Here is a 26,832-nt window from a genome sequence, read left to right as displayed (position 1 = left end):
AATGTAACTACATTGTTCTTTCAGTTTTGTTATACTATTTTTCCCATTTCTCTTTCTGGAGGTTTCTTCCTTCCCACTGTCGCCAAAATACTTGCTCATCGGGAGTCATATGATTGTATGTAGGGTGTACCTTACAGTATGAAGCACCTGGAGGTGACTGTTGTGATTTGGCGCTGTATAAATAAAACTGAATTGAATTTACCATCTTCCTTTTTTAAGCCTTAAACATATAGTGCCTGTTTTCTTCTCTTACAATAATAAATACATTTTTCTTTTATCAACCATTTGAAATCCATAATAAAATGAAGTCATTTGTAAATTATTCTGGGATTATCATTCTCCATTTGAAAATATAAAAAGTAAATTACCTATAACATAGGAAAGATTAGAGTCATACAAACTAAATTGACAGTTATGTACAGCTCTAGCGCCAATCTAATCTACTGTGACTATATTTAGCAGCGCTGGATCCTGAAAGCTGCCTGTAGCCTGTGTAGCCGTGAAAGTGGATCACTGCGGAGGATCTCTGTCAGCGTGGCAGTCAACCAGCTAGAGGAGCTCAGATCTATTTATAACAAACATCTGCTCTTTGTCGCCCAACAGGAGGAAGCCCTGATGAGTACAGGGCAGCTTGTCGAGCCAGTATCTCAGAGGCTCAGGTCTGTGTCACTTTTTAAGTAAAAAAACAAACAAAAACAAAAAGAGGCAGGAAGTGAAAGCTTTACTTTTGTGGAACTGTTGTCATATTGTTTTCTTACTTGGAAGGTTATTTTAGTTGTTTGTGGTAGTTTGTCCTACCCTGATCTTACTTGGTATTTCACACTAAACATGGCTGCAGTCAGGAGGATCTCTCTGTACTCTGCACGAGTGTCCTTATAAATGACGGCTTCCTTAGAAAAAGGAGGTGCAAACTTACAGCATGCAAACGTGTCTTTTGTATGTATCCACTAAGAATCAAAACACACACATTAGAGCAAATTTGATTCATTGTCATAAGACAAATGTGTTCTAAACGTGGTGAATGTTAATAAAGCCGTCATACAAAACAACTTTGATGCAAAGAACTGAAATCATGTCTTGCTTCACGATATGGATTTCTTGTCTCTCCTGTTAACAAACAACTATTTTCTTTACGGCAGCACTTCTTTTTCCAAATATGTACAGAAGCCAGTGAAATGTGTCACAGCTGTGCGTCTTTGAGGAATACTAGGAGAGTGAAACCATACTGAAAAGTACACAAAATCAACACATTTATTTAGAAAAGAGCACAATTTAAAGAAAAGTGAGTAGAATGCAAAGAAAAGCTGAATCGCACAGTGTTTCACTGGTGGGTTTGGTGGTTGTTACATCTGGGCTTGAAGGTAATGTTCATAATTAGCTCGAAGGACAAATTCAAAATATGGCTTTGATTTCAAACTGCTGAGCTCATCCAGCTCCAGGAGGTCTTTGATGTCGGGCAGATAGGTCTGCAGAGAGACGCCTGGAAAATACAGAAGAAAGAGTTCATCTGTTTAGTAATTACAAGTGTATTTTTCATATAAGGATACATATGATTTGATGACCATACAGATAAAGAAAACTGAATTCTTTCGGCTCATGACTGTTCATAATATACTCAAAAACAAAGGGGGGGCTTGAGTGGTCCACTGTTTAGAAGAGCCGTCAACAGAACGTGTAGAAGAGTAAAAACTAAGCCGGCTGGGGTTACTGGCTGAGCCCGACTGCCTCCAGCCAGAACCAAATGTTTGCTAACTTTGACAATCACATGTACAGAAGTGTTCAGTTGTATTGTGCACAGTTTTTGATAAACTAGTTCTATATGGAACTAGCCTACGCAGCTATTTAAGCTGAACAAGGGGCTCTCATGACATAATAGGGATAACTTGGGATAACTCCCCATATTTCTTTAATCCACCAAGCCTTCGTCAATGTTTCTCACCTTCCTGAATGAGTTTGAGGAGGATCTTGACAAAGATGCTGTCTTTTGTTGCTTCCAGAGGGTCGTCGTTCCCATCTGCAGAAGACCAGCTGGAGGTGGAAAAACAAACAAACAAACAAAAAACAAAAAACAATAAAGATACCCACAGCATTTAAATCAACCATTACAAATCCAACACACACAGAAGTACTGACTTCTGTTTTTTTTCCAGATTCCTTTACTGATCCAAACTAGCCGTAATCACTGACACTCCATCTTTCCTGGCATATCAATAAAACACTTATATCCTTTACAGCTGGTATATAATTCAAAAGATTGTGTTTTTTTAGAGCCTGATGAGACCTAGAATCGATATGCACTGGCCTGTGAGTTTCCTACTAACTACTAATGGTATTTCACATGAACATCGTGTTTTTAACAGCAGGCGGTGGAGGAATCAAGCTGTAAACAATATTTTCAGTTGTGAAATAACAGAATAGCTTTTTATCATTTAGAGTCGTGTTTCTGATCATCTGGCAGAGTCCAATATTAATTAATTTTTTGCTCTGTTTTTGGCCTCTACCAGCTTCAGGGGGAAATGTCTGGCTCTTTATGTGCACACGGTCTTATTGCTGAAAACTAGAAAACTGAGAATGAATCCAAACACTCGATTTGTGGCTTTAAAGCTAAACAGTGACCTGAAACTGGCTGAAAGGCTCTAAAAAACAAAACAACGTATATTCAGCTAATCATAGGTTACTCACTACTAGAAAACTATTTGCATGTTATTAGAGAAATACCAGGCGAAAAAGTTTTAATTTAAGCAAAGTCCCAGTTGAATGTATACAAATAACCCTGACGGATCTTACTCGTCTCTCCTAAGTGCTTTGCCGAAAATCTCACATTTGAGTGCGTCGATGTCCACAGCATCGTCCTACAACAGAAAAGCAAGAAAACCGCTAAAGTTGCTAAAGTTGAGAGACCGACTACCTGAGCCTCAAACGCACCAGTGCTGTAAACAAACGCTAGCGGCTACCTCATCGATGTACTCCAGCAGATCCAGAGCCTTTTTGAAATCGTACTCGTTGGCTCGCCTGTTGTCATCGCAGATGTACAGCTGGAGAGGACGAGAGTTAAAAAGGAAATGCACCGAAGCTGTTCAGTCTCAGTGTTTGAATCATTTTCTTCTGACCCTCTCTAAATGTGATCTGATCTTTTCTGCATACCTATGATTATCACTTTGTCTTAAGGTGAGGTCCTTCTATACTACTTTTATCTACTTTCACTAATCCATCCAATAACAGGTTCTTTATTTGGAACCGCAGACACCAATACAGTTATCATAAAAAACATTTAAGCAACTGAAATGATCTTGTTTAAATATTGTACCTAAGTTAACAAGCAGTTTTCGTTCACTCGGGAAAATTATCCACACACAAGCAGCACGTGTTTTCACCTGTATGAGGTTGTGAGCACTGAGCAGAGGCATGGTGTCGGGGTTCTGCTGCTTCTCCTCCAGCAGCTGTCGAGGCAGAGTCTCCTGATGCAGCAGGAAGCGCTCCTGCTCCACAATGTCTGATTGGCAGATGAATGACAGTGTCAAGTCTACTTACAAGACATATTACAAAGCACCTGCCATTCCACAAATACATGTACCTTTATATGGCGATTTTATCGTGCCCTTAAAGACTTTCATTACTAAGAAAAAGATGAATGAGTTTACACTCTGAACTTTTCTCTGAATTACTACGAGATCAAGGCAACCACTGTTGTAGCAGCTAATGAGATTACAAGTAACTTTTATTCACTGACAATCTAAGAATCTGTGTCAATAAAATGATCTAAAATGCTGGTTCGATTCAGTAAAATTCCACGGATAACGACGTTTATGAGGTGCAGGGAGGTCTGCATGCATACAGCAATGTGTGCGCTTTTTTACCATCAATTTGTTTGGAGAGCTGGTCCTCCGGCAGGTCAGACGCTAGTGCAGTCAGCTTACTGAGAGCCAGCAGTGTCTTCTTTTTCACAAAGTAACGCGTTTCCATGTTGGCTTGGCTGTAGAGAGTTCTGTGGGCCTGCAGACGTGAAATACCACGTTAGCCACGACATCGTCACACCAAAAATATATCGATCTGTGTAACTAAGACTTTGATACAGCTTGATTCAAATAAACAGAGTAATGTCACTTTTCATTATTATACATAATTTATGGACATCTATGCATTGATTTCTTTGCGTGGGTTGTTACTGACATGTGGTGAGAATTTCACGTCACTAGCACCTTTAGAATTATATTTACTTAAACAATTGGGTGACGTGATCAATACTTTGTTGACTAAAAAAAGGGAGGAGCTAAAACTGCTCATCACAGTCAGAGGATGAACGGAGAAGCTGCATGAAGGCCCAGCATGAGATACAGAAGAATTGTTCAGAACTGTGAACCATGAAAAGCTGTTCTAAAAGAATTCAATAATAAAACGGAGTTGAAATGAGAATAACAGATCCCTGTCTGCTAAATACCTCACCAGGCACATTCATTATCACAGTTAAAATGGAAAAGAGGAACCAAAACAGTATCAACCAGGATAACACAGTGAAGTTTACAGCCTCGAACGCGTCTTTGTCAAAGTGGATTTCTACTGACAAGTGAGGCCAAAAGAGGAAGTCTTCTTCAGTTTAGATATATGTGTGCCCGTGGTTTCACTTTGTGTTTGTTAACTGCAAACAGGAAGGAAACTTTAGAAAGTGCGAGTGTGTAACAGATATGTTACAGGATGTTTTCTTCTGTGCTTTGTCTTCTATGAGCAACGGTTTCAAATGAAAACGGAAGGAAACTGAATTTGTGTTTCCATCGTAGATCCCACTGTAACAGCCACACACTGTGTGTTTAACAGGAAAGACAGCAGGACGGTTAGGAAAGGAAGGAAGGAAGGAAGGAAGGAAAAAATGACCCTATATTTTTGTTCGTTGCAAAACTGCAGTATTTTTGAAAAATGCTATTTCCAGAGGTAGTGAAAAGACTGAAGTGCACAAGCGATGAACGAACAGCAGAAGAAAAAATATGAAAAGGTTAAAAGTACAAAAAAAAACAAAAAAAAAAACAGGAAGGAAAGAGGAAAGGAGGTAAGGACACTAGGAAGCCGCGTGGTTACATGAGCTTGAATAGAGCAAGGCGGATGTGTTTATTAATGTGTGAGAGAGTTAGACTGAGAAAATCATGTTGCTACAATGTTGGCCAGATTTTGACGGGTCCTGATAGGTTTGAAATGGTTAACCCCCCCCCCCTCCAAAAAACGTTTGGGTTCAGGATTTAGTTGGGATATTAAAAATTCATAGAAAATTGTATTGTGCTGGTTTTGTGAAGCAGAATTGTAAATGTGTGTGTGCGTTTTTATTTTTAAACATACACTTTGGTAGTCGTGGATGTGGATGTGATGCAGCCAGCTGAGATGCTGATGAGCCTGCAGGAAGCTGGCGAGTTGCTGGTGCTGAGCGGCCGGCTGGGACAGCAGCTTCCCTCTCTTGCCTTTCTCCATGTACCAACGAAACAGGAAGTCGGAAAAGTTCTGCAAAAGTAAAGGTACAAAGAGAACGTTAAAGTGTTTACTGATATACTCTGGTCTGAGTTCTCGATAGAATCCGGTATTTGTGCAGACACCTGCTCCTTCCAGGTATGTGCGTCACCTTTCTTTAAGTGCTGATGAAAGGTGATGTATCTGTAAATGTACCCAAAGTTATCCAGGTTAAAAGAAAGCCCGAGAGACTGTTATTATTCTTTTGGGTTGATGTTAAGAACATTTCTTAAATTTGCAGTTCATGATAACCAGACAGAATTTGATAACATGCCAATTTAGTCAATCATCATACAGTATGTGTGGCAGGGGCGTGGTCTCTGGCCCGCTGCAGTGGAGGGGCGGTACAGTGAGCTCTCAGGGCGCCGAGGTGGCAGAGGAGACACCTCGAGAGACATGACTCTCTCCCCTTTTATATGTAGAGACAGCGGAGACAGACGGGAGAGGAGTGTGTGTGAAGCTGGAGAAGGAGTAGCTGGAGTCACCTGCGCTGAACTGAATAGAATAAGCAAAATAAAAGCATTTCCTAAGCCTGACAAGCCTGTGTGTATCTGGTCCTTTGCTACACTAGGACTGTAGCCCTTGTCAGTAAGTCACAACACACTAAAGGAGCCATTAGTTCTCCAATATAGAAAAAATAAACATAAAATTAAACATAGTACTGGTTATACATCCTTTGTTAGGGATTTTTCTCTTTTTTGGAGCATTCTCTGGAGAGGATTGTGTGACAGGTCTGGTGCCAACAACTAGGCTACATTCATAGTCAATGAAATCAACTTAAAAACAAACAAACTAGCAGATGGCTGCATATTTTTAAGCCTAAATAAAAGATACAGTCAACTACTACTGCTGCCCGTCACCCCTCCCAGGGTAGGGGCCGGGGTAAATACCGTCCTGAGCCATTCTGCCCGTCTTTGTCACTTCTGCCTCGAGGTGTCGTCGCCGGGTGCTTGTTGGGCGGCGCCTCCTTCGCTTGCCTTGAGGGTTCCACCTGAACCTGCCTGGTGATGTTGGTTGGTGGTTTGCGTAGCGTGTATCCTACCCAGCACCATCTTTTCTTCGCCTACTGGGAGTTGACAGGTTCTTTCCCATAGGTTGATGTTACTGATGGTGTCTGGCCAGCGAATGTGGAGAATCCTTCTCAGACAGCTGTTTAGGAATGTCTGGGTTTTTCTGTTTGAGGTTTTGTTTGTGCTCCAGGTTTCAGCCCTGTACAGCAGTACTGACTTCATGTTGGAGTCGGACAGTTGGACCTTGGGAGTCAGGGTTAGCTTTTTGGATGCCCAGATGTCAGAGGAGTCTAGTTTTTATTGGGTTAAAATGTAAAATGGCCTCAAAGTGCCTTTACAATCCTGTACAACATAAAACACTGTGTCCTTACATCCTAAATAAAAAAATAAAAATGGTAAATAACATGTAGGGAAACTCGTGCAGAGCAGCTGAGGAATCTTTGAGTTTTTGTGTACCTGATCTGCAAACTTGGCCATGTAGTGCTGCAGGCGGCTCTGGTTGTCTGTCTGCTCACACATCTGAACCAGGATGTCAAAGTCACAGTACTTCTCAGCCAACGCTGCCACCCACTGGTACTGACCGAGCTCCACTGCAACGCAAAAAAATAAAAATAAATAAACAGAAAGGAAAAACCTACAGAAGAAGCATAAACATTGAGACATGGACGTTACACTTCAGTTTGCAGTGTCCACGTGTCTGATTACAACATGCCTGTGTGTGAGCTTTGCGTGATGACATGGTCACGTTCAAGCGATGGATAGTTTGTTTACTGCAACAACCTGTAATTGGACTGCTAATAATATACCAGCTTTCTACTCAGTTTGAGCACTCAAAGCTTTTTTCCTGTAATAAAGAAAATTTATTTCTTCATACAAAAGAGGAATTACCAAAGGAATACTTTATTACAGCATTTTTACTCATCTAACAAAACTTAACAAAAAAATCAAAATTTCTAAATGTCACAACAATCCCCTTTAATGTTAAAGATTTAAATCTTACTCGGTGAATCTATAAGACTCGATCATTCACAGCCATCACATTTTAATCCTCCACTTACAGAGCGGTGCGAGCAGCTCGGAGCGCCGCTGGCTGTACTCCATCTCCAAGCTGTTGTAGCGCTCCTGTTGGGTCCTCTGCTGCTGCAGGGAGTTTAGCTGGGCCACAAAACTGCCCAAGTAGATATCCAACAGCGCCACCAGCTGCTCACAAAGGGCATTGCGCAGCTCTGAGTCAGCATGTGGGTACACTGTGCGCAGTATGATCTCGTGCTGGCGCGAGAGGACTGTTCGAACGCCGCCAACGCCACCTGATGCTGCATAAGCAAGGTCAGGTGGAAAGAAAACAGGGTTAATAATCAGTTCTGCTCCAACACACAGTGCAGACACGGAGCCATTCAAACATTCAGTTTCTTACAGCACTGAAATAGAAAAGATACCAAACTTCTTCAGTTTAAGAGGGGAGTCCCGATGTTTACATAAGCATAAATGCATATTTGGATGAAGTGCTAAAGTGATTTAGTTACAAACACTGAACAACAACATACACTAATAGGGTCATATGTAGAATAATTACATTTCACTGTGAACACATAAGGACATTTATCATATTCGGCTCTTATTTTTTTCTTAGTTTGTAGCTGGTAAATTTAAACAGCAAAGTTTTATTTCCCAACAGAAAACTTTCAGAACTGAGCTTTCCTGTCCATACCCACTCTGTAAACTTTGTGGTATTAGTGCCCAAATTTACTGCCATGAGTTTGTATGGCAGGTTTTGCAGTATTTCGATGACATTAGACTAAAGCATGGTGTCATATTACATCCACTTTGATCTTAAGTGGGTCGGACCAGTGAAACTCACTCTGTGCTTTTCTGTCATTTAACTGTTTAGTAAGAAAAGCTGTAAAACTTACAAAAATGCAAAAACAAATAAATAATAAAACACAAAATTTATGCTGGTGGTTGTTTGAGCAGCAGATCAAACAAGTTTAAAATTATAAATGACCTTAAGCGCACATTCAGGCCTGTGAGAGCCACGGTTCTGTGCTCAGTCTGCTTCTGCATGTGACTGGAGTGTCCATCAAAATACATTTGACACCAAGTGAATCTAAGAAGGTTCATGTTGTCACCTGTCCATGGGATGTACTCAGGCTCTGCAGCAGCATTTTCAGACGCTCTGTACATGGAGGCCTTCATGTCTCTGTACTGACCAGCAGCTTGAAGCATGTCCTACACACACACACGCGCGCACACACACACACACACACACACACACACACACACACACTACATTTGGAAGACTACCCATACACTTAAAAATGAAGCCTAAGTTTTAATGTGACCGCAGTAAATAAAAAAGAAAACAGCACAATACATTTACCTTGATGATGTTGTTGACTGTGAGGACCACTTCGGCCCACTGCACCGAGTCCACTGGACTCTCCTTCAGACTCCGCTCCTCCTCCTCCAGCAGACAGTCGAACACCAAGGAGATCTGAGAGACCTGTGAGAGCACAACAACAGTCCAATGACCATCTATTACACAAACAAACTGTGATACCTTCTCGCTGCCAGAGACTCAAACCTCTCTGAAGAAGACGTCAGCAGCGGTGAGGCTTTGCGGCACGGCGGTGTTGTTCCTCTGGAGCGCCGTGCTGATGGCCCGGTTCACTAGTTCAGAGTGTTTGGTGTGGTGATTTTTCAGCACCATGGCTGCTTGCAACTTCTCCGCATGTTCACACAGCAGCAGGCGTGTTGCCATGGGAGATGAATGTACAGTCACCTGAGTGAGTCGGTCCAGCAGTCCAACCTGGCAACAGAGGATGATGGCGGCTTTTGAGAGGCAACTGGACTGATGCATTTCTAAATTCAGCCTTTGAGTTTTGATTTGTATCACATTTTTATTTTCAGCCCTGTTTGTGTGTTAGTAAAAGTACCTTTGCAATCTAATGTACAAGCTGATCTTAATCTAGTTTAATTTAATAATTTTCCACCAACAAGCTTAAAGTGTGCCTTATAAAGTGAACTCTGAGTGTGTGCACACATGCAAAAGTGCAGGTTTCTTTACCTGCAGCAAAAACTCCATGAAGCAGCCATGGGCCTTCATCTTATCCTCCAGTTGGTGAAGGATGATGAGGGAAGTGAGAGGAAAGCCAGCGCTCTCTTCAAATCCCAGAGAGAGAAGAAAAAAAACAAAACAGTTCAAGTCTTTTTCCAACACACACATTAAATGCAAAGTCGGATCAGCTACGTGAGAACTGTACAGTGACCGCAGAGAGGACGAAACCTTACAAGCACTAGTTTCATACAATACAGCTTTTCATTGGTTGGTTAATAACTTTTTGTGTTTTGTTTCCTCTCGTCTCAGCTCACCATCGGGGACAGACTCGGCCCAGCGAGGGTCAGAGGCCGGGTAATCGTCCACCAAATCAAGGTTGATTTGAGTCACCATGGTGTCCAGCTCAGCTCCCTCCTCCCCATCGCCGTCAGCTGGGAACAGCTCATCTATGACTGTCTGAGCCCCGACCAGGTCGTTACTGACAGGGGAGAGAAGAAGAGTTTGGAACGTTACAGGAATATAGACTTGTCCTCTCAGTGCTTTTTAAGGGCTCAGAGAGAAATGAGGAAGCACAGACAATCCCATCACAGAGTCTGGAAACGCAGCTCCTGCCCCCAAACAGCCAGCAAATAGCAACAGACAGACTAGGTTATACACACACAGAAACAAACTATAAAGAAAAGCAAATGTGTTGTTTTTCTCTTACTCACTTACAGATGACCGGTCATTATGGCTAGAAAGTGTGAATGATGACTCCTTTTGCCCATATTAAAGACCCTGAGCTTCAATATAAGACTTCAACTTTCATCAGAAGCTTACAACAGCCAAGTCACTCAACACAACATGATGCAGAGAAACGCAGCTTTGATGTTTTTACTTGATAAACAACAAAAATGAACAAACATGTTGGCCAGAGATTCACAAAAACAATATTCTCAAAAAGCAGAGTGATTTAGTCACTTGTGTATTTACCTGATCCAGGCTCTTCCTGTTCCAGCACACAGTGGTGATTATGTGGAGTTTATCTGTGTCATTATCTGTATGTTGTATGCCACGGTGGAATCGGCACGTTTTATCTAAAGCACACTCTCTGTTGATTCACACGCTGATATTTTTTCAGTATTCACTCACTGTTTTAGGCATTCGCAAGCTTAAATGAACTCGCAGCCGACCTGCTAGCAGCATGGCCTCTTCGCCTCTCCCTCCTGCACTTTCCTGCTCACTCTGATGTTTGAGTGTATGTTAGTTAAAGCGCTGACAAAGCTGCTTGTGTGAATGGGTGAATGTGGCGTGTTGTATAGAGCGCTTTGAGGACTCCAGGAGCGTAGAAAAGCTATGCAGATGATGCCCAACTTCATTTATCCATGAAGTCAGATAACACACACCAATTACTTACCTCAATAACTAATTTTCTGCTTCTAAATTCAGAAAAGAGCTTATTGTACTCAGCAAGAGTACTGACAGGGTATATTTATTTAAAATCCTGCTCCTCATGTGCAGGTTTTGAATGATCAGGCCTCATCTTAATCTTAGTTATCTTAGTACCGTATCACACCAATAAAAATCTTTGCTCTTGGTCTGCGTGCTTCCTTGTTGTTCCTAGAGTATTTAAAAGTAGAATAGGAGACAGAGCCTTCAGCCTTTAGACTCCTGCTCTGTGGAACCACCTGTCAGTTTGGGTTTGGCAGACAAACACTGTTTCTACCTTTAAGATTCGGCCTAAAAACGCCCTTTTTGATAAAGCATATAGTTTGGGTTGAATCAGGTGACCTCTAATCTTTCCTTAGTTGTGCTGCAATAGGTCCAGGCTGCGTGGGGATTCTGTTTATACACCTCTCTGCATTTAATTATTTGTTATTATTAATCTCTGGCTCTCTTCCACAGCTTGTTTTTTTCTAATATTATGAAGGCACTTTATTATTTTTATTCTTTAAAATATTTTTCAAAGGAGATGTGAGCTGTATTTAAGACGTACCGACAGAACTGCAGGAAGGCCGCCTTCAGGAGTTTGGTTTTGTCCTCCTGAGCTACAGGCTCGGCTCGGGTTGGTGTCTCCATGGCCGACACCTTTGATGCAAATTCAACATTAGAAATGCATGACTGCAACACCCCACGATAATCACGTTAGTTTAGTTATAATTTTCCTTCTCAGGATTCCTTGTGTCAATAATTATGAGACGCAGAAGTCATGAGAAAGATCGAAGTCTCACAAACTGGCATAAAAAGAAAGTTCTTAGTCTCATCGCTCAGACGGCTCTCTTTGAAACTTACTTCCGGGGCTGCTGCCAGCGAGGAGCACAGCGAGTCCTCCATGGTCTCTGGCAGGATGGAGGAACTCTCTCTGGCCACCACCGCCACCAGACCGCTGTTTTGCGAGAAAAAGACCGGCAGGTTGGCACAGCAGCCTGCTCCACGTACACCATCACCTGCACAGACAGAGGCCACCAACATAAACAGACTCACCTGGATTTGATCTAAACTGAAAGCATTTATCGGCCTATTGAACAAGTCGAGTGAATTATTTATTCCTTTACAAATACTTTATTATATTTTTTTCTTAATTCATCCCTGACCAAAACATTCTCGAACAATTTTATCTTTTAGGAATATCTGAGTCTTCGAAGCAACATACAGTTTAATCCTCTTACACCAACACAGCGGACAAAAACCTGTTAAATATGATAAAGTTAACTTATTCAAGCAACGTGAATTTGATCAGTTATAGATTTTTGGGAGGCAACGAGATGCAGGTGAAATTTGTTAGTGATGTCACAGATTTTAATTAATTTTTTGAAACCTATTCAATACTTCTGTGTAACTGAATTTCAAACCAACGCCAAAAGACGTTTATCCCACAGAATCAGGAATTTCATTTAACTTAATTGAAAAACAAACTATTCACTGACCACAGTATTAATTTTGTCACTACTACATGCAGTAATAGTGACAAAACGAAGGCGGTCTTGCTCTAACGCTCCAACTTTCCCACCTGGTGAGTTAAAGCTGATTTTCTCATCAGGAACTGCGACCCTGTTGGTTCCTGTTGAGCAGGCGAACACTACGTCCTCAGTGTACAGAAAGGCTGTGGAGCCGGGGGAACGAGGCAACACCAGCCGAGTGGCCTGCAGCGTCTCCTTGTTCTGAGGAAATAACAGAATAACTGAAGACTTTCAAAATAAAAGCATAAATATCTTCACTCTTATAATGGGAACTGTAAATGCTGGACTTTATTTTACAATGTCCTGTAGTTTCACTGTCACTTGTTTGGACAGTTCCACTCTTTCTGCGTTTCAAAGTGGTTAATGTTGTAATAATTATAATCGAGGATTGTAATTATCAGGCTCTTCTTGATGAGCAGACCAGACTGATCCTCTAATACATCAAATCACAAAAACACCACTGCTGCAGTAGCAGCTTCAGGTCTGACCTGGAAGGGAGAGCTGTACTTTGTGACCTCCACGGTGAACTGGTCAGAGATGGCGGCTCCGTTGTCCTGCAGGGTGACCAGGCAGAAGTAGGCCAGGCAGGGAGTGTCGGACGGGTGCCAGGCTGCAGCCAAAACCACCAACCCGGCTCTGAAAGCACACAGAGTGTAGCTCGGTTCAGCCAGGGGTGCAGTAAGTTCAAGAGGAATAGCGAATAATAGAGGAACATGGAGGCAACAAATAAACACAAGATAACCTGTCGACTAAGACAGTGGTCCCCAACCTTTTTTACACCACAGACCGGTTTAACGTCAGACAATATTGTCACGGACCGGCCTCTAAGGTGTCGCGGATAAATACAACAAAACAAAATCATACGACCAAGACAAAAATGGTGGCATTTTGTAAATAACATAATAAACGCGAATTCACTGTGTAATTGTGTAACTTTATTAGCAGCGTCCTCCTGAAATGTGCCAACAACACAGAGTAACATCCTCCTCTCTGCCCCTTAACCTCCAAGGACCTGGCGTCCACATATGTGGACATCACATCTTGGGTTATTTAGACCAAAATACTGCAAGGGCCTGATGTCCACTTACGAGGACATTATACTGCTACTCTTCTATCAAAATTTTAAACGAATATCCTCATATGTGGCTCTCATGTTCCTTGGAAACAAAAATCTGTTAAATTTTTTATTTTTTAAATCTGGTAATTCTTTGTTTTTGCGTTCATCAGGTCAGGTGTAAAACAAGTCTTTTTATTGACTGAATGGATAAAATCCATCTTTCATTTAATATTTATATATTGAATGTAATTTTTTAAATTCTGAGATTGATCTTTGAAGTGCAGAGCGACACAGGATGGCTAGCTCAGTTTGGCCGTAGTATGCTAACGCTAGAGTGACCATATTTTGCTTTCCAAAAAAAGAGGACACTCGGTCCAGTCATGAAGAACTTTAATAATACTGTTTGCTTCAAGAAAACGTTAACACATTCAAACGATGGCTTCTCTGTGTGGTTAATGAATCGTGAAATAAAAAATGTCATATAGACTTTTACAAGTCAACAAGTGCAAAACAAGAGGCCGGTTGGTCACTCTAACACTTTACCATAGCACATGCAATCCTACATGCGGCATGTTTTAGTGAAAAAGAAGAAGAAGAAGAAGGAAACAAAAATGATTCAGGTTTTTGTGAATCCAAAGACAAGCTGCTTTTAATCACACACTCACTGGCTGAGCTTCATGTCCAGATATGCCACATTTGCTCCCTCCTTCATCTCCTCATAGTTGCTCTCTGACCCCTGGAGGAAAGGAAATCATTTTCATTTGAATCTTATTTATTTCGTTTTCTTTGCTACAGTGCAGAACAGGAAAAAACCCTTCATCTGTAATAAATAAGGTCACATGTTTGCTCATACTGACCCATATAGCGTCTGTGATGCTCTCGTTCAGAACTCTGCGCGCGTCCCAGTTGAGGATCTGGTGCTCCGAGCTGTCGTCGACCTCCCATTTACTCAGACTGGAATCAGTGAGTGTGTACAGGGAGCTGCTTTCCCCCACCCACAGCACACTGCAGAGCTGCAGCAGTAATAGAGTCAGAACTCTGAACACTGAAGATAACTAAACTGACACTGGAGAAGAACTGCCCTCACTATTCAGCCTGATAGACTTAAAACATAAAGGGTGTTTAAGAAATTTGTGAATCGGAATCAAAAGCAATCACTCATTTCTCTCTGTGGCTAAAATTGATTAAAAAAAAACTTGATTAACATAAAACACAAATAACACATGGAGGAAGTAATTAGCAGGTTATAATCAGATTATCTATGAGTGACAGTAAAAAATGGGGAAAGAGTCAAGCTCAGAGCAACACTATTCGATGTATTTAAAAGTCATCACCAATAGATGAAAAATAATAACACTGTACACCGACTAGTCTTAATTATTAAAAATGCATAAGATAGAAAAGAGTTGTACAGATAGAATAAATGAAAGCCCAAACTCTGCAGTGGACTCACCGTGTCATTGGCTGGTGTCGAGAGGATGCCAAACAGGCTGGAGACACGACGTCCGATGCCAGAGAGCATGCCCTGACCCTGCTGCAGAGCTCGGCACTGCAGCTTCCCAGAAGAATCTGCACTTGTTCTCAAGAGCTGATTCTTTACTGAGGACAAGACAAAGCTTCCACCCTGAGAAAGGAGAAGGAAGTGAGAAACAAAGAGGTCAAATTATATGTTGTTGATTTAATCCTGTTCCTTACAAATCTACACAAAATAAAGTGCAATGCCAGCTTTATTACGTGTGTTTAAATGTTTCAAGATATCTCAAGGTATGCAGTGAATAAACCGTGGACAGCAGCATTACTCCTCAGTGATTTCTGGAGCGATACTGTTTGATGTGGTTGTACTTTGGGACCCTTTTCAAAAATATTTGAGTATTCTGGATTTGGCAGAGTCAGTGGTGAGATTTTTTGGAACAAATTCGTTAGCAAAACCGTCTATTTTCAACTGAAGAACCCTACTTACTCTGACAGCAACAACAAAGTTGCACAGATCTCCCAGGTCCACATCGGTCTCTGTGTAGTTGCCCTCCTGGGAGAGGCTGGGCCAGTAGCGAACCACTCCTTCTGCAGTCACCGCCAAGACAGAGATGGACTGAACAGCAGCCATCTCCAGGGGAGCAGTGGAAGTCACAGCCACAAGGTCAGCAGTGTAGTTGTACTCACTGCTGGGCAGTTGCAACTCCTTGCAAACTGAGACCTGCAGGAAAACACAGTTTAGTTTGTGAATTTAAAGCTGCCAGCTTAGCACGTTGTGAACTTTCAGTCTGTTTTGATTCATCGTTTACTCCATCTAATATCGGAATAAGAAAGCAGGTTTTGTGAGAGAAGAAAAAGTCCATCTTTCTATCGCTGAAACATTTACCACATGTTACTAAGACACATGAAATAAATGATCAGTGAATAATTATTTGCTTTGTCGATCCTACAGATGGAAAAAAGGCCTCACGCCGCTTGCATTATTTTGGAGAACATGTTAAAATAACTCTTTAATGATTTTTAGATTGTAATTTTAGTCTAAATGTAGTTTTAAAGTGAATTTTAAACTCAGGCAGAATGTCTGCCCTGATCATACCTTAGCTACAGCAGTTTGGCAGATCTTCCAGATGATCAGACTCTCTCCACAAACCATCCAGGCCCAGCCGCTCTCACACACCTTCACTGAGATCTGATCATCAGCTAGAGTAACCAATAAGAACATGAAAAACAAATGTTTAGTGGAAACTACTAACTCTCCCACAACCAGAAACATAAAGAGAAGAGAGAGCAACTATATAAGAAAATAGAAAATGAATATGTTAGTTTGAAGCTCATAAAATTACACACGCACACCTTTCATTCTCAGAAAGAAGACAAGGTTTCTCTTACCGTCAGCCATCGTCAGTGCCTCCATAACTTTGACGGGGAGGGATGAGCCAAAGGTCTGCACATCATAGTTAACAGTTTCTGCCCCTGCATGGCTCTGCACTCGGGTAGGTGTTGATCTGGGGATGACACAAACTCAGAACAATCAGCTGTAGCTACAGTCTGATGGGTCCAGTTAACCCAAGACTGCACTGACGACTCAGCACGAAAGAACATCATCTATAAATCTGTAAAATTGTCTTTATTTGCCATATATATGGAGCCTTCCGATTGAGTAAATCTGATCCGACAACACTCACCTCACCGACAACGGCGTCCTGCGCGGGGAGAACAGGAGGCCAGGGACCGCACCGGAGACACTCTTCCTCCCGGGGGTCCTGGCCGGCTGCCTACGGCCGGAGCCCGGGGCGGTTCGAGGGCTAAACATGCCTGCGGTGGTACCCCGAACTGTTCAACAGTGATAACTACAACCCTGCCTGAAAAGCGCGCTCACACGAAAGATCCACCAAATACAACTCTCCAAACAGCGCGCGGTGCAGTCGCTGGATTAAAACGTCATCGTCTCCTCCGCCTATTTTGTAAAACTTTATTTACAACTCGAAAACGAGATTTTACAACTGCAACACTTTCACAGAGGAAAGTCTTATTGTGTGGGTAAGTCAGCCAGACTATATGAAAAAAAAAAACCACACACACTTTTTCATGTAGGCCACATTCATCCAATTAAAATAAAAAATTTAAATTACTCCGCTCTGCCGATTCTACGTTTTTAAGGGGCTTAAAAGGTGAGTTAAGTACGCTAAATACTTAACTCACAGTTAATTTAGTGACTTAATAGTGCACTTTCACACAGATTCCTGTACAGCAGGGATTGGCAGAGACAATTCTGCCTCTGGGTCAGTAAATTTAAGCTTACATATAAATTTATAAAATAAAACAAACACAAATTTATGTCATCAAGATGACATCAGATCTTTAGGAGACTCCAAACTATTCAGTGCATCTCATCATAGTAGCTGACTTTTATCAACTACAAAAATTATATCAACCTAATAACTGTGTTCTAAGATTTTTTCTTCTTCTCAGGAAATCTGTTATCTATAGATTTGGCCTTGAGCTTGAAACTAACGGGAGCCAGGCGAAAGCAGTAGATTAACGACACCTAGAATTGCTGATTAAAGATGAGAGCGGCCAGCTAGCTTAGCTGCTTTAGCTAGCATGATTTGATGGAGTCTGACAGGGTTGGATAACCACGATGGAGCGGCAGCGAACGACGTTGATATAGTAGTTATAGCCAGATACAGTGATGCGTTAAAAGCGGTCGTTTTGGACACAGTAACTGAAGGCGGACAGCAACACGTTATGCAGTAAGTAGCAATGTCCAAATAATGATGGTAAGGCATTAATCCCGCTAAAAGTTTAGCGGCCAGGCCCACTTCTAGCATTAGGAAGTTAGCCAGTTAGCTTGGTGTAAGCATCCTCCTCTACTATCGAAACTTGACAGCTTTACACTGCATGCCTAGTTCTTTGCTGACTTTCAGGTTAGTTGGCACGTATCTTTATTGTGCTAGCTGGGCCCTTTGTAATGCTTGTAACGTAAACACGCCAGCGTTGCTTTGCTATGTAATTAGCTACTAGGTGATGCTGTGCTCAAGAAGTTTAATTTGACCACGGAGATGATGAATGAGAATTTTTAGTAGTCACAGACATGTATCGTATTTTGTAGTCCGTTGTGAGCACGAAAACAGTTACTATATGCTTCCGACTTGTTGGATGGATGAGCGAGAGAAGGTGCTGTGAAAAGTGCCAGGTGTCTGACACTGTAGCTTGTGCTCGTAAGGTCATGAAGCGGATTCGCACTGAGCAGATCCAGTATGCCGTGGCTCAGTACCTGAAGAGGAGGCAGTATGTGGACACTGACGGCTCCCTGAAAGGAGCCAAGCTCTACCAGTCCCCCGAAGAAATGGCTGCAAGTCTCACGGGTAAGATGATGATGATGATGATGATGATTCCAGCCTAATTAATAGATCGCACAGCCACATAGTTATGAGAAAAGACTGATCACACGAAAACACCACAGGATTGGCTTCACTGCAAAAATTAGCACTGCCGCCTCAGTGCAACATGGATTTGGTTTTGGGCTTGAACCTTGTAGAGCCTAGAGCTGTCTATATGGAGTTTCCATGCTCTCCATGGGCCTGCTTGGGTTTAATTCCACAGTGCAGAGACATGTGTTAGGTAACTGGTGATTCTAAGTGATTGTGAGACTGTGTTTTTTGTCTTGGTTTGTTTGTTTTGTTTTAACCTTTGTTAAACTCGTGACCTTTCTAAGGTGTACCATAAGACAACTGGGATAGGTTCCAGCTCACCTGTGTCCCTAGGATAATTGGTTAAGATAAATAATCTATTTTCATAATGCAGTGTAATGTATTTGACCCTTTGACTGGCAATATTCTCTGTAATTAACAGTTTTCCTGGTTTCTTCTTTATCTTCTTTCTCTATGTCTGAGCAGTGCAGACGGAGTCAGGATGTTCCAATGTCGTTTCTGCTGCACCATGCCAGTATGACCCACAGCAGTATGAGATTCAGTATTCCAAGCTCCGCGCCTTCCTGTCAGGTATGAGCTCTACATCACTGAGTCTAGACTTGCACATCTATAATTGTATTTGTTCCCAAAGTTTATGCCTCGGCTCCACGTTTTTTAGGTAGTGGTAAAGCTGCATCCTAAACAGCAGAAAGAGACAAAGGTTGTGGACGACTGGAGCTTCTTTCTGAAAGATGACATATTGCTGCAGTTTTAAATATTTTTATTTTCTCTGACAATTGTGCTTTTGTATTATCGACAATCCAGGGCTGATATTTTTTCATTTTGTCAACATTTCTTAAGCTGTTTTTGTGCGAGTCCACATTGTTTTGTCCTGACTGTTAAGAGAGAAACATGGATTACAAACTGGGTTTAACATTTGTCTTTCATACATTTATGTTCGTATTTATTTTTTGAAAGGGCATGAATAACAAAATGGATTATTATTGGCTTATACAAACAGCTCCACATGGATATCGAGAATGAGATGATGGAACTGTTACGATATTGTTAACCTTTGTTGTTATTGATTACAAAAGCCTAAAAAATATACATATTTTTTTTCTACTAAATAGAAGCAGACATATCCTGGGCTAAAGAGGTGAGCAGTGTCCTCTATCCACTCTTCGTCTACCTCCACCTGGACATGGTGCGCTTTGGACTGAAGGGGGCTGTGGATGGTTTTTACAGTCGTTTTCATGGCGCCTTTCTTCAGGACAGTGAGCAGCGTACCATCATAGAGCAGCTCCGCCATGTCCTCAGTGCACAAGACATTGTGACCAACCCCAAGCTGAATGCTTTCTTAGAGCACAAATATGTGGTTCACCTGACGGAGCCAGCCTACGGCTACCTGCTGCGTTACCTGCAGAGTGAGGACAACAGTGCCCTCTGTAGGATCCTCAGTACACACCTGCAGCTGGAGGTCAGTGCCTTGAGGCGGACAGATTACCAGCTCTATGGAGCTGCTGGCGGGTCGACAGCTGCTCCAAACTCCACCTCCTCTTGGGCCGGAGTGGATGGAACAGAGAGTGGTGACGGGGTGGAGGTCCCAGCAGGGATCCCACAGAATGAGGCAGCCCTTGAGGCTCTGCAGGACTGCGTTAAGAAAGTCCGCGAGGGACCACCGTCACTCACCACCGTCTGTTTTTACGCCTTCCACCACACGGAGCAGATGCTGAACACTGCTGAGGTCTCGGCTGACAGTCGGTTGCTGGCCGGTGGATTTGACACCTCCACGGTAAAGCTGTGGAGCCTCCGTGCCAGAAAACTCAAGGCCAGACCCCATCAGGCTGATGTGTCACACATCCACCTGGCATGTGACGTACTGGAGGAGGAAGTAAGTAGACATTGTTATGAGAAGTCTTCACCTTAATTGTTTCCATATCTTCTTTTTCTTTTTTTTAAAATTTGCATGTGTTTCTTTTGGTGTACAAAATCTGAGAAAATAATCCCGAGGACAAGACAAAGGTTGTCATGAGAACAGAGACACGGTGGTGAAGTCTTGTTTATAGTGGTGATGGACAGGCTATGATGTTTGCAGATGACATTATGATCTGTAGTGAGAGTACGGTGCAGATGGAAGAGTTGCAAATAAAATTACATGTATGTGAATGAGAGGAAGATGTTGCAAAGCACAAGGAGTGGACGTTGACATGAGTACATGAGTTTAAATATCTGAGGGCAACCTTCCAAAGCAACAGACACGAGAGGTGAAGAAAAGAGGCAGGGTGGAGCAGGTATGTCAAAGGTGTGTAAGGGAAGATGTAGTGAGCAGAGCTGAACCAATTGCAATTTGCTAAGTTAAAATGTGTAACCTGCTGTTATTGATTTTCTTTCTATGAACCATAAATCACAGCAGATACAAACAATTTAGTTTGTCTTCAATGCAAATGCTTAACAAATATTATATCAGAAGAAATTATTGTCCCAAATATTATTCTCCAAAGCTGGAGTTAGTTAGATCTTCTTTCACTGAAACATCTGAAACCAAGTGCTTTGCTACTGGAAGGAGGTAGAAATGCTAAAATGAGTTTTACCTTGCCAAACAAAAGGAGGAGCAACAGCTTTATATAGTTTATTTTTCAGTATATTTATAAATTCATTAGACAACAGGGACCTTTTTTTTTCTTTCTTTTTTTTAACTGAACTCATAACTGCTTTGAATTTGTTTGTTTTTCCTTTGCTGGCACATACAAAGGTTGCTAGCCTACGGCGGCCTCTACGCACTGGATAGCTTTAACTTTAGCCACTTCAGCTCCTTTTAAAATGTCCACGTTTATCTGGGCGACGGTGATGTCACTGCCTGATTAGGTTTGTTTTTAGAAACATTGTTGTGGTGGGGTGCACTGAAAATGATCCAATTCCGATCTCTAGCAATGAGATGGGTCTCATTTGTAGATGGTGGCTCTGATTTAAAAAGACCTGCAGAGTTAAAGATTAAATTGTTTAGCAAATTTAGATTTTTAATGTACAAATAAATGTTGTACGTTATTTTTAGATTAAGCTGCAGAGGAACAAAATCAAGTATAATCATGTAATCTTTCATCATTTCTTCCAAGGTAGATGAAGAGGACAGCTCAGGCAGTGAGATAAAGACGCTGCGAGGTCACAGTGGCCCAGTATTTCGTACCGCCTTCCTCACAGACAGCTCCGGCTTGCTCTCGTGCTCTGAGGACACAACCATCCGCTACTGGGACCTGGGCAGCTTCACCAACACGGTGCTCTACCAGGGGCACGTCTACCCAGTATGGGATGTGGACGTCAGCCCCTGCAGCCTTTACTTTGCCAGTTGCTCTCACGATCGCACCGCCCGTCTCTGGACGTTCTCCCGGACATACCCACTGAGGCTCTATGCAGGGCATCTTTCTGATGTTGACTGTGTGAAATTCCACCCGAACTCCAACTATTTAGCCACCGGTTCCACAGACAAGACTGTGCGACTCTGGAGCACCCAGCAGGGGGCGTCTGTTCGCCTTTTCACGGGCCACCGTGGCCCTGTGCTGTCACTCGCTTTCTCACCGAATGGCAAGTACTTGGCGTCAGCTGGTGAAGACCAGCGGGTGAAGCTGTGGGATTTGGCATCTGGGACTTTGTTCAAAGACCTAAGGGGACACACAGATAGTGTCACCAGCCTGTCCTTCAGTCCGGACAGCAGCCTAGTGGCATCTTCATCTATGGACAACTCAGTGCGGGTGTGGGACATCCGCAACTCACACGGTGGGACGTCAGCTGACAGCTCGTCCAGCGAATTGGTGGGAATGTACACTGGAAACACCAGCAACGTGCTCAATGTCCAGTTTATGGCCTGCAACTTGCTGCTGGTGACGGGAACCGCACAAGAGAAAGCAGAGCAGTAGATGTAGCCGTCACATCTGGAGCTCTTTTGGGCGAGAGCTGAATGTTTCCCTGTGTCTGAAACTCAGGAGCCAAATCCTGAGATACATGTTTTTGTTCTCTTTCCTTCAAATTTCATTCTTCATGAACTGGCTTTTTTTTTTTTTTGGGAAATAAAGAAATAAATTACCAAAGTGAATTCATGGTATGTCAGTATTGAAGAATCTCCCAGTTTCTTGTTTAACTGATGATCTAAAAATTGTTAAGTTCTGTTTTTCTGTTGTGATGTAAATTCAGGAAATATTGTTACTGTTGGAATAACTGACACTATCAGGCAGCTTTATCCCAAAAGGAAACTTTAATATTTCAAACCTGAGACGTGTACAATAAAGTGCGTTCAACATTGCCCGGCTTTCTTTGGATTAGGCAGCGAGACGAAGCCTAAACCCAAACCCCTTCTGTCACAATTCTTTATCAGCTTTCGCTGCTAATTCAAGCTCTGCTTCTGGTGTTTGACGTGTATTTTGACTCTTCACACAATGAACCAAATGCTACCTTCTTTAGTCAAAAGGAATAGGGCAGATATTATTTATTTGTAAAGAATATACAAAGCAAAATGCTGTTATAAGAAGAAGAAACCACTCTGTGTGGTCTCAGTGCAGCTGTGCATTTGTTACATTTTAAACCAAATTAATTACATTTTTTAAGAAGAGCATTCAGGTCTGAGGGCGATGTGGAAATTGCTGAAGATCTTTGACAAAATTAAATGCAGTGACTGAATACTCTGACAACCAGAAATGAAAATGAACGATGTGTAAAATTTAGTGAAGATGAGGACCAAACAAAAGTATATATATCCACATTTTCTTTATCACTAATTGAATCCATGTTACTTCACATGGCCATTTGGCACAGATTCTTTACACTCATCATAGTGTACCTTTGTTCAGTAAAATGGATTTCAGTTCAGTCGAATCCACGTTGTAATTCAAGTAAATGGTCATCAGAAGAGCACTGAATAGAACCACCACCTGCCAAGTTTGTCTTCAGTGCAGTAACTGTATCCGTGTCTTTGAAGGCATCAAAGCTTTTTTTACACAGGCATGCACTTAGTATATAGAGTCTGGTATACTGAGGTGCATACATGGGACCAAAATAAGTTGGGGTAGCTGGCTATAAAGCGCCTTGCACCATAGGTGACAGTGAAATTTATTTGCACATGCTCACAGAGTGTAGTTCTTTTCAGATGGTAGTTTTGTTCTGCAGTTTTGTCTTAATTCAGAAAGTTTAATGTCCACAGTAATTGTAGTATTTTATTTTTTTTAAAGGAAACTAACCTGTTTTCATGTCCTCTCACAACTGTCTCATTACCTGATTTAGGAAGATGAGAAGTCTGCTGATTTATTTGTGCTGATGTGCTCAATATTGACAAAATGAACGTTACAAAGATAATGTTGCTCGGTGTGTTTTAACATGTAGGTAGATGCTTCCAGTAAATAACTATCAGGCCTTCTGCTAATAACTTTCCTAACTAATCTAGGTCTATCTACACTGAGGGCAACTATTGCTTCTAAGATGTATTAGGTTAAAGAGATTTGATGTCACCATCCTGAAGCCACTCAACATAATCACCTAATATTGCTCCTTGTTGGCAGCAGAGACTGGACTGATCGTGGACTGTTAAAGGTCGTCTCCAGCACATCGTTCAGTGTTCAGTTTGGCTCACACGTCCATCACTGGTTGGTAGCTATGTTGCTGGAATAACTGTTATATTTGTTTTGTTTCCACTGTTCAGTTGTGAAATGAGGTATGGAACTGATATCGTGTTTGGCTTTTGGACTGCTGGTAGACATTTATAAATCCTATCAAGTTTAAAGATTGTTCCGTTTTAAAGGTTCTTCAGGGAGAAGCAAGTTATTGTGAATTAACAGCAGAAAAACTTCTTTCTTGTTCTACAGCAGCAGGTCGTGTCTGAGTGCCCGCTGTAGCTGTGGGTGTAAAAACTCTCTAAGCTTTGAAGGCTGTTTTTTTGGTTTGTTTGTTTTTTGGAAAAAAAATTCTAACTGTGCAATTCATAAAAATTATAAATAGACATTATTTTTGTAAGTTTTGGGGGCCTTCCTGGTAATACACACATGCCTGTGTTATTTCATATAAAGTCTGGTTAGGGTTCGATGTGTTATTCATAAATCCAGCCTGGAACTTTTCTTTTGGTGGTCACCAAGCTTTCTGTTTCCCTTTGTTGTCCAAAACACGAAATAACAATTTCTTTTTAACAATGTCAGATTTCATTCCTTTTTTGTTGTATCATGTTGATGAACAATGAAGGACACTGAAGAGTAATACGTCATATAAGAATCCAACCATAATCCTTAGCTTTCTGAGTACTTAAGCACATATTATACTTTAGTATAAAAACCTCAGAATTCCAGTTCAGTTAGCGTCATCCCAGTCATCCTTGATCACCTGACAACTGAAATGTATAAAGTGCTGATCCTTTCTATTTTACTGGCTGCGTTAATAGCTGTATTTAAACATTTCACATGTTTCTGTATTGGTGCGAAGGCTGCACACTACGATAGAAATGCTAATTTGATTTGTATAGCACATTTTAAAATGCACCGTGCTTCATTTAGGAGAAATCCACATAACAAAAACAAGCGAAGGCACATATCTCACACATATCCACATGCACATACAAACGTGCATCTACACCAGGGGTGGCCAGCTCCAGGCCTCGAGAGCTGCTGTCCTGCAGGTTTTAGATAACACCCTGGTTCACCACACCTGAATCAAATGATTAGTTCGTTACCAGGCCTCTGGAGAACTTCAAGACATGTTGAGGAGGTCATTTAGCCATTTAAATCAGCTGTGATGGCTCAAGGACACATCTAAAACCTGCAGGGACACCGGCCCTCGAGGCCTGGAGTTGGCCACCCCTGATCTACACATATGTGTGTGTAGATGCACATGAAACCTACACTGGCTCGCTTATATTTGTCATAGCTACTGTGATAAAAGGTGAATTAACTTGTGCACCAAAACTGGGTAAACGGCAGGTGGACTGGTTGTTATAGAGCACTTTTCTACAGTCTAGCAGTCAAAGCATGCTAATGTGTCTCATCCACACAACCACAATTTTTTATGCTTCATTGCTTTACACACATTCGCACTCCAATACACTGGAGAGCAACTTGGGGTCAGTATCTTGCCCAAGGCCCATGCAGACTGGAGCAGCCAGTGATCAAACTGCCAACCTTCTGACTAGCAGCTGACCTGCTCTGCCGCCTGAGCTACAGGTGAATGTAAGGATGACAGCAGAGGGCAGAGCAAGTCCTGAAATATTCTGACATTAAATTTACATTATTCAGAGAAGAGAAGTCAGACCCCACTAAAAGATATTAGCAATGACCAATAATCTACTTTTTCTTACTACGGTTTACTACATATGTTTGATGCTTCTGTTCTTGTAAATCTTGGCCTAAATAGCAGCTGTACCTCTTACTGCTACTTTTTTGAAGTAATACAACCAAGTACAGCTGATGGAGTTAGACAAAGAGAAGGTAGAGGATGCTGCAAAACTACATCACCCATATTTTTATTTGTGTAATTAAGGTCACAAGTACATTGATTAAATAGTAACCCACAAGAGTACAGCTCAGTGCAAGTTCTTCTTCAGCTATGAGAGGAATCCTGTGACTGTGGGACAGGAATGTGGATGTCATAGCTGACAGTGTGAAGTGTCACTGCTGTGGGTCAGGGTGGTGCAGGTACTATGCTGGCACACCCTAAATCTGTCTGCACTGCTCAGAGAAAAAGGGAGGGACAGATAGATCCTTGATCTCTAAACCTGTTACAGGCCAGAGACACGAAATGACAAGACGCTGAGGCTGATACCGACTGTCGATCACTCAGTGGTTGCTCCGCATTATTTAATTATTTCTTTTACTTGGAATCTGTGGTGTGACATTCGAGCATTATCAACAATTTAGTTGAATTGTAGTTATTTTTTTCAGTTGAGAACCCATAAAAAGCTTGTTAGGCGTAAATAAATGATAGGGGTGACCATTTGTCCTTCAATGATTTGTCACAGAAAAACAAAACACCACAGGCATCAGTTGTGCTCTCAGCCCTGCCCACTTAAAAAATATTTGTCTCTCTCTGTTTCCACGTGAAAGCCATGTTGCGCTAGTACATCCAGACCAAGTAATTTCCTTATGAAAGTCCCAGCAGACACAAATTTGATTTAAGTTGATTGATTTTTCAACACTGTGAAAGTTTAATGGCAAAATCAGCAGTTTCCCTCTGTTTGGTTCTACAAGTCTAACAGATCCCAGTTAGATGCTAGGCAAAGATCATTGCTATCAGTTCCAGCAAAATAATCACGAATAACTTCTCCCAGTGTTTGGCAGGCCAATTCTTAAAAAAGAGAAATAGATAAAGAGAACAGACGGCACAGTGTGAGCCACGAGGGGTGAGGTTCACTGCCGCAGGAGGACAAACC

General features: G+C 41.8%; 2 protein-coding genes across 3 annotated transcripts; one reads left to right on the top strand and one right to left on the bottom strand.

Moving 5' to 3' along the window:
* Positions 1–968: 968 nt before the first annotated feature.
* On the bottom strand, positions 969–16,969 carry nup133 (nucleoporin 133). Its single transcript, XM_005751671.2, has 25 exons — positions 16,710–16,969; positions 16,414–16,529; positions 16,121–16,224; positions 15,512–15,745; positions 15,005–15,175; positions 14,409–14,564; positions 14,217–14,287; positions 12,983–13,130; positions 12,545–12,695; positions 11,827–11,981; positions 11,531–11,622; positions 9,870–10,033; positions 9,565–9,659; positions 9,082–9,306; positions 8,878–9,000; positions 8,627–8,726; positions 7,559–7,813; positions 6,957–7,090; positions 5,326–5,484; positions 3,858–3,993; positions 3,375–3,493; positions 2,955–3,035; positions 2,788–2,852; positions 1,940–2,028; positions 969–1,480 (listed from the first exon to the last, which is right to left on the bottom strand). Exons 1-25 carry the CDS (start codon positions 16,835–16,837, stop codon positions 1,344–1,346), a joined length of 3,408 nt encoding a protein of 1,135 aa, XP_005751728.1. The 5' UTR covers positions 16,838–16,969; the 3' UTR covers positions 969–1,343.
* Positions 16,970–17,008: 39 nt separating this feature from the next.
* taf5l (TAF5-like RNA polymerase II, p300/CBP-associated factor (PCAF)-associated factor) lies at positions 17,009–22,846 on the top strand. Of its 2 annotated transcripts, XM_005751669.1 has the most exons (6): positions 17,009–17,064; positions 17,497–17,777; positions 18,251–18,392; positions 18,924–19,028; positions 19,571–20,331; positions 21,554–22,846. In XM_005751669.1, the coding sequence occupies exons 3-6, from the start codon at positions 18,254–18,256 to the stop codon at positions 22,349–22,351; spliced, it is 1,803 nt and encodes a 600-aa protein (XP_005751726.1). In that variant the 5' UTR covers positions 17,009–17,064; positions 17,497–17,777; positions 18,251–18,253; the 3' UTR covers positions 22,352–22,846. The 2 variants fall into 2 exon arrangements, with proteins under 2 accessions (XP_005751726.1, XP_005751727.1); XM_005751670.1 differs by lacking the exon at positions 17,497–17,777 and having other exon boundaries at positions 17,014–17,064.
* Positions 22,847–26,832: the final 3,986 nt, after the last annotated feature.

This window comes from Pundamilia nyererei, unplaced genomic scaffold (genome assembly GCF_000239375.1).
Source record: "Pundamilia nyererei isolate P.nyererei 1_Seehausen unplaced genomic scaffold, PunNye1.0 scaffold00322, whole genome shotgun sequence".
Classification (NCBI taxonomy): domain Eukaryota; kingdom Metazoa; phylum Chordata; class Actinopteri; order Cichliformes; family Cichlidae; genus Pundamilia; species Pundamilia nyererei.
The sequence above is the reverse complement of the archived record's forward strand: the minus strand, read 5'-3'. Positions and strand labels throughout refer to the sequence as shown.

Coding starts and splice junctions, on each gene's coding strand:
- nup133 (XM_005751671.2), bottom strand. CDS start 16,837: ATGTTTAGCCCTCGAACCGCCCCGGGCTCCGGCCGTAGGCAGCCGGCC. Junction 11,982..12,544: donor AATCAGCTTTAACTCACCAG/GTGGGAAAGTTG, acceptor CTGTCTGTGCAG/GTGATGGTGTACGTGGAGCA. Junction 10,034..11,530: donor GCCTTCCTGCAGTTCTGTCG/GTACGTCTTAAA, acceptor CTCCCCTGTCAG/TAACGACCTGGTCGGGGCTC.
- taf5l (XM_005751669.1), top strand. CDS start 18,254: ATGAAGCGGATTCGCACTGAGCAGATCCAGTATGCCGTGGCTCAGTAC. Junction 18,393..18,923: donor AATGGCTGCAAGTCTCACGG/GTAAGATGATGA, acceptor ATGTCTGAGCAG/TGCAGACGGAGTCAGGATGT. Junction 19,029..19,570: donor GCTCCGCGCCTTCCTGTCAG/GTATGAGCTCTA, acceptor TCTACTAAATAG/AAGCAGACATATCCTGGGCT.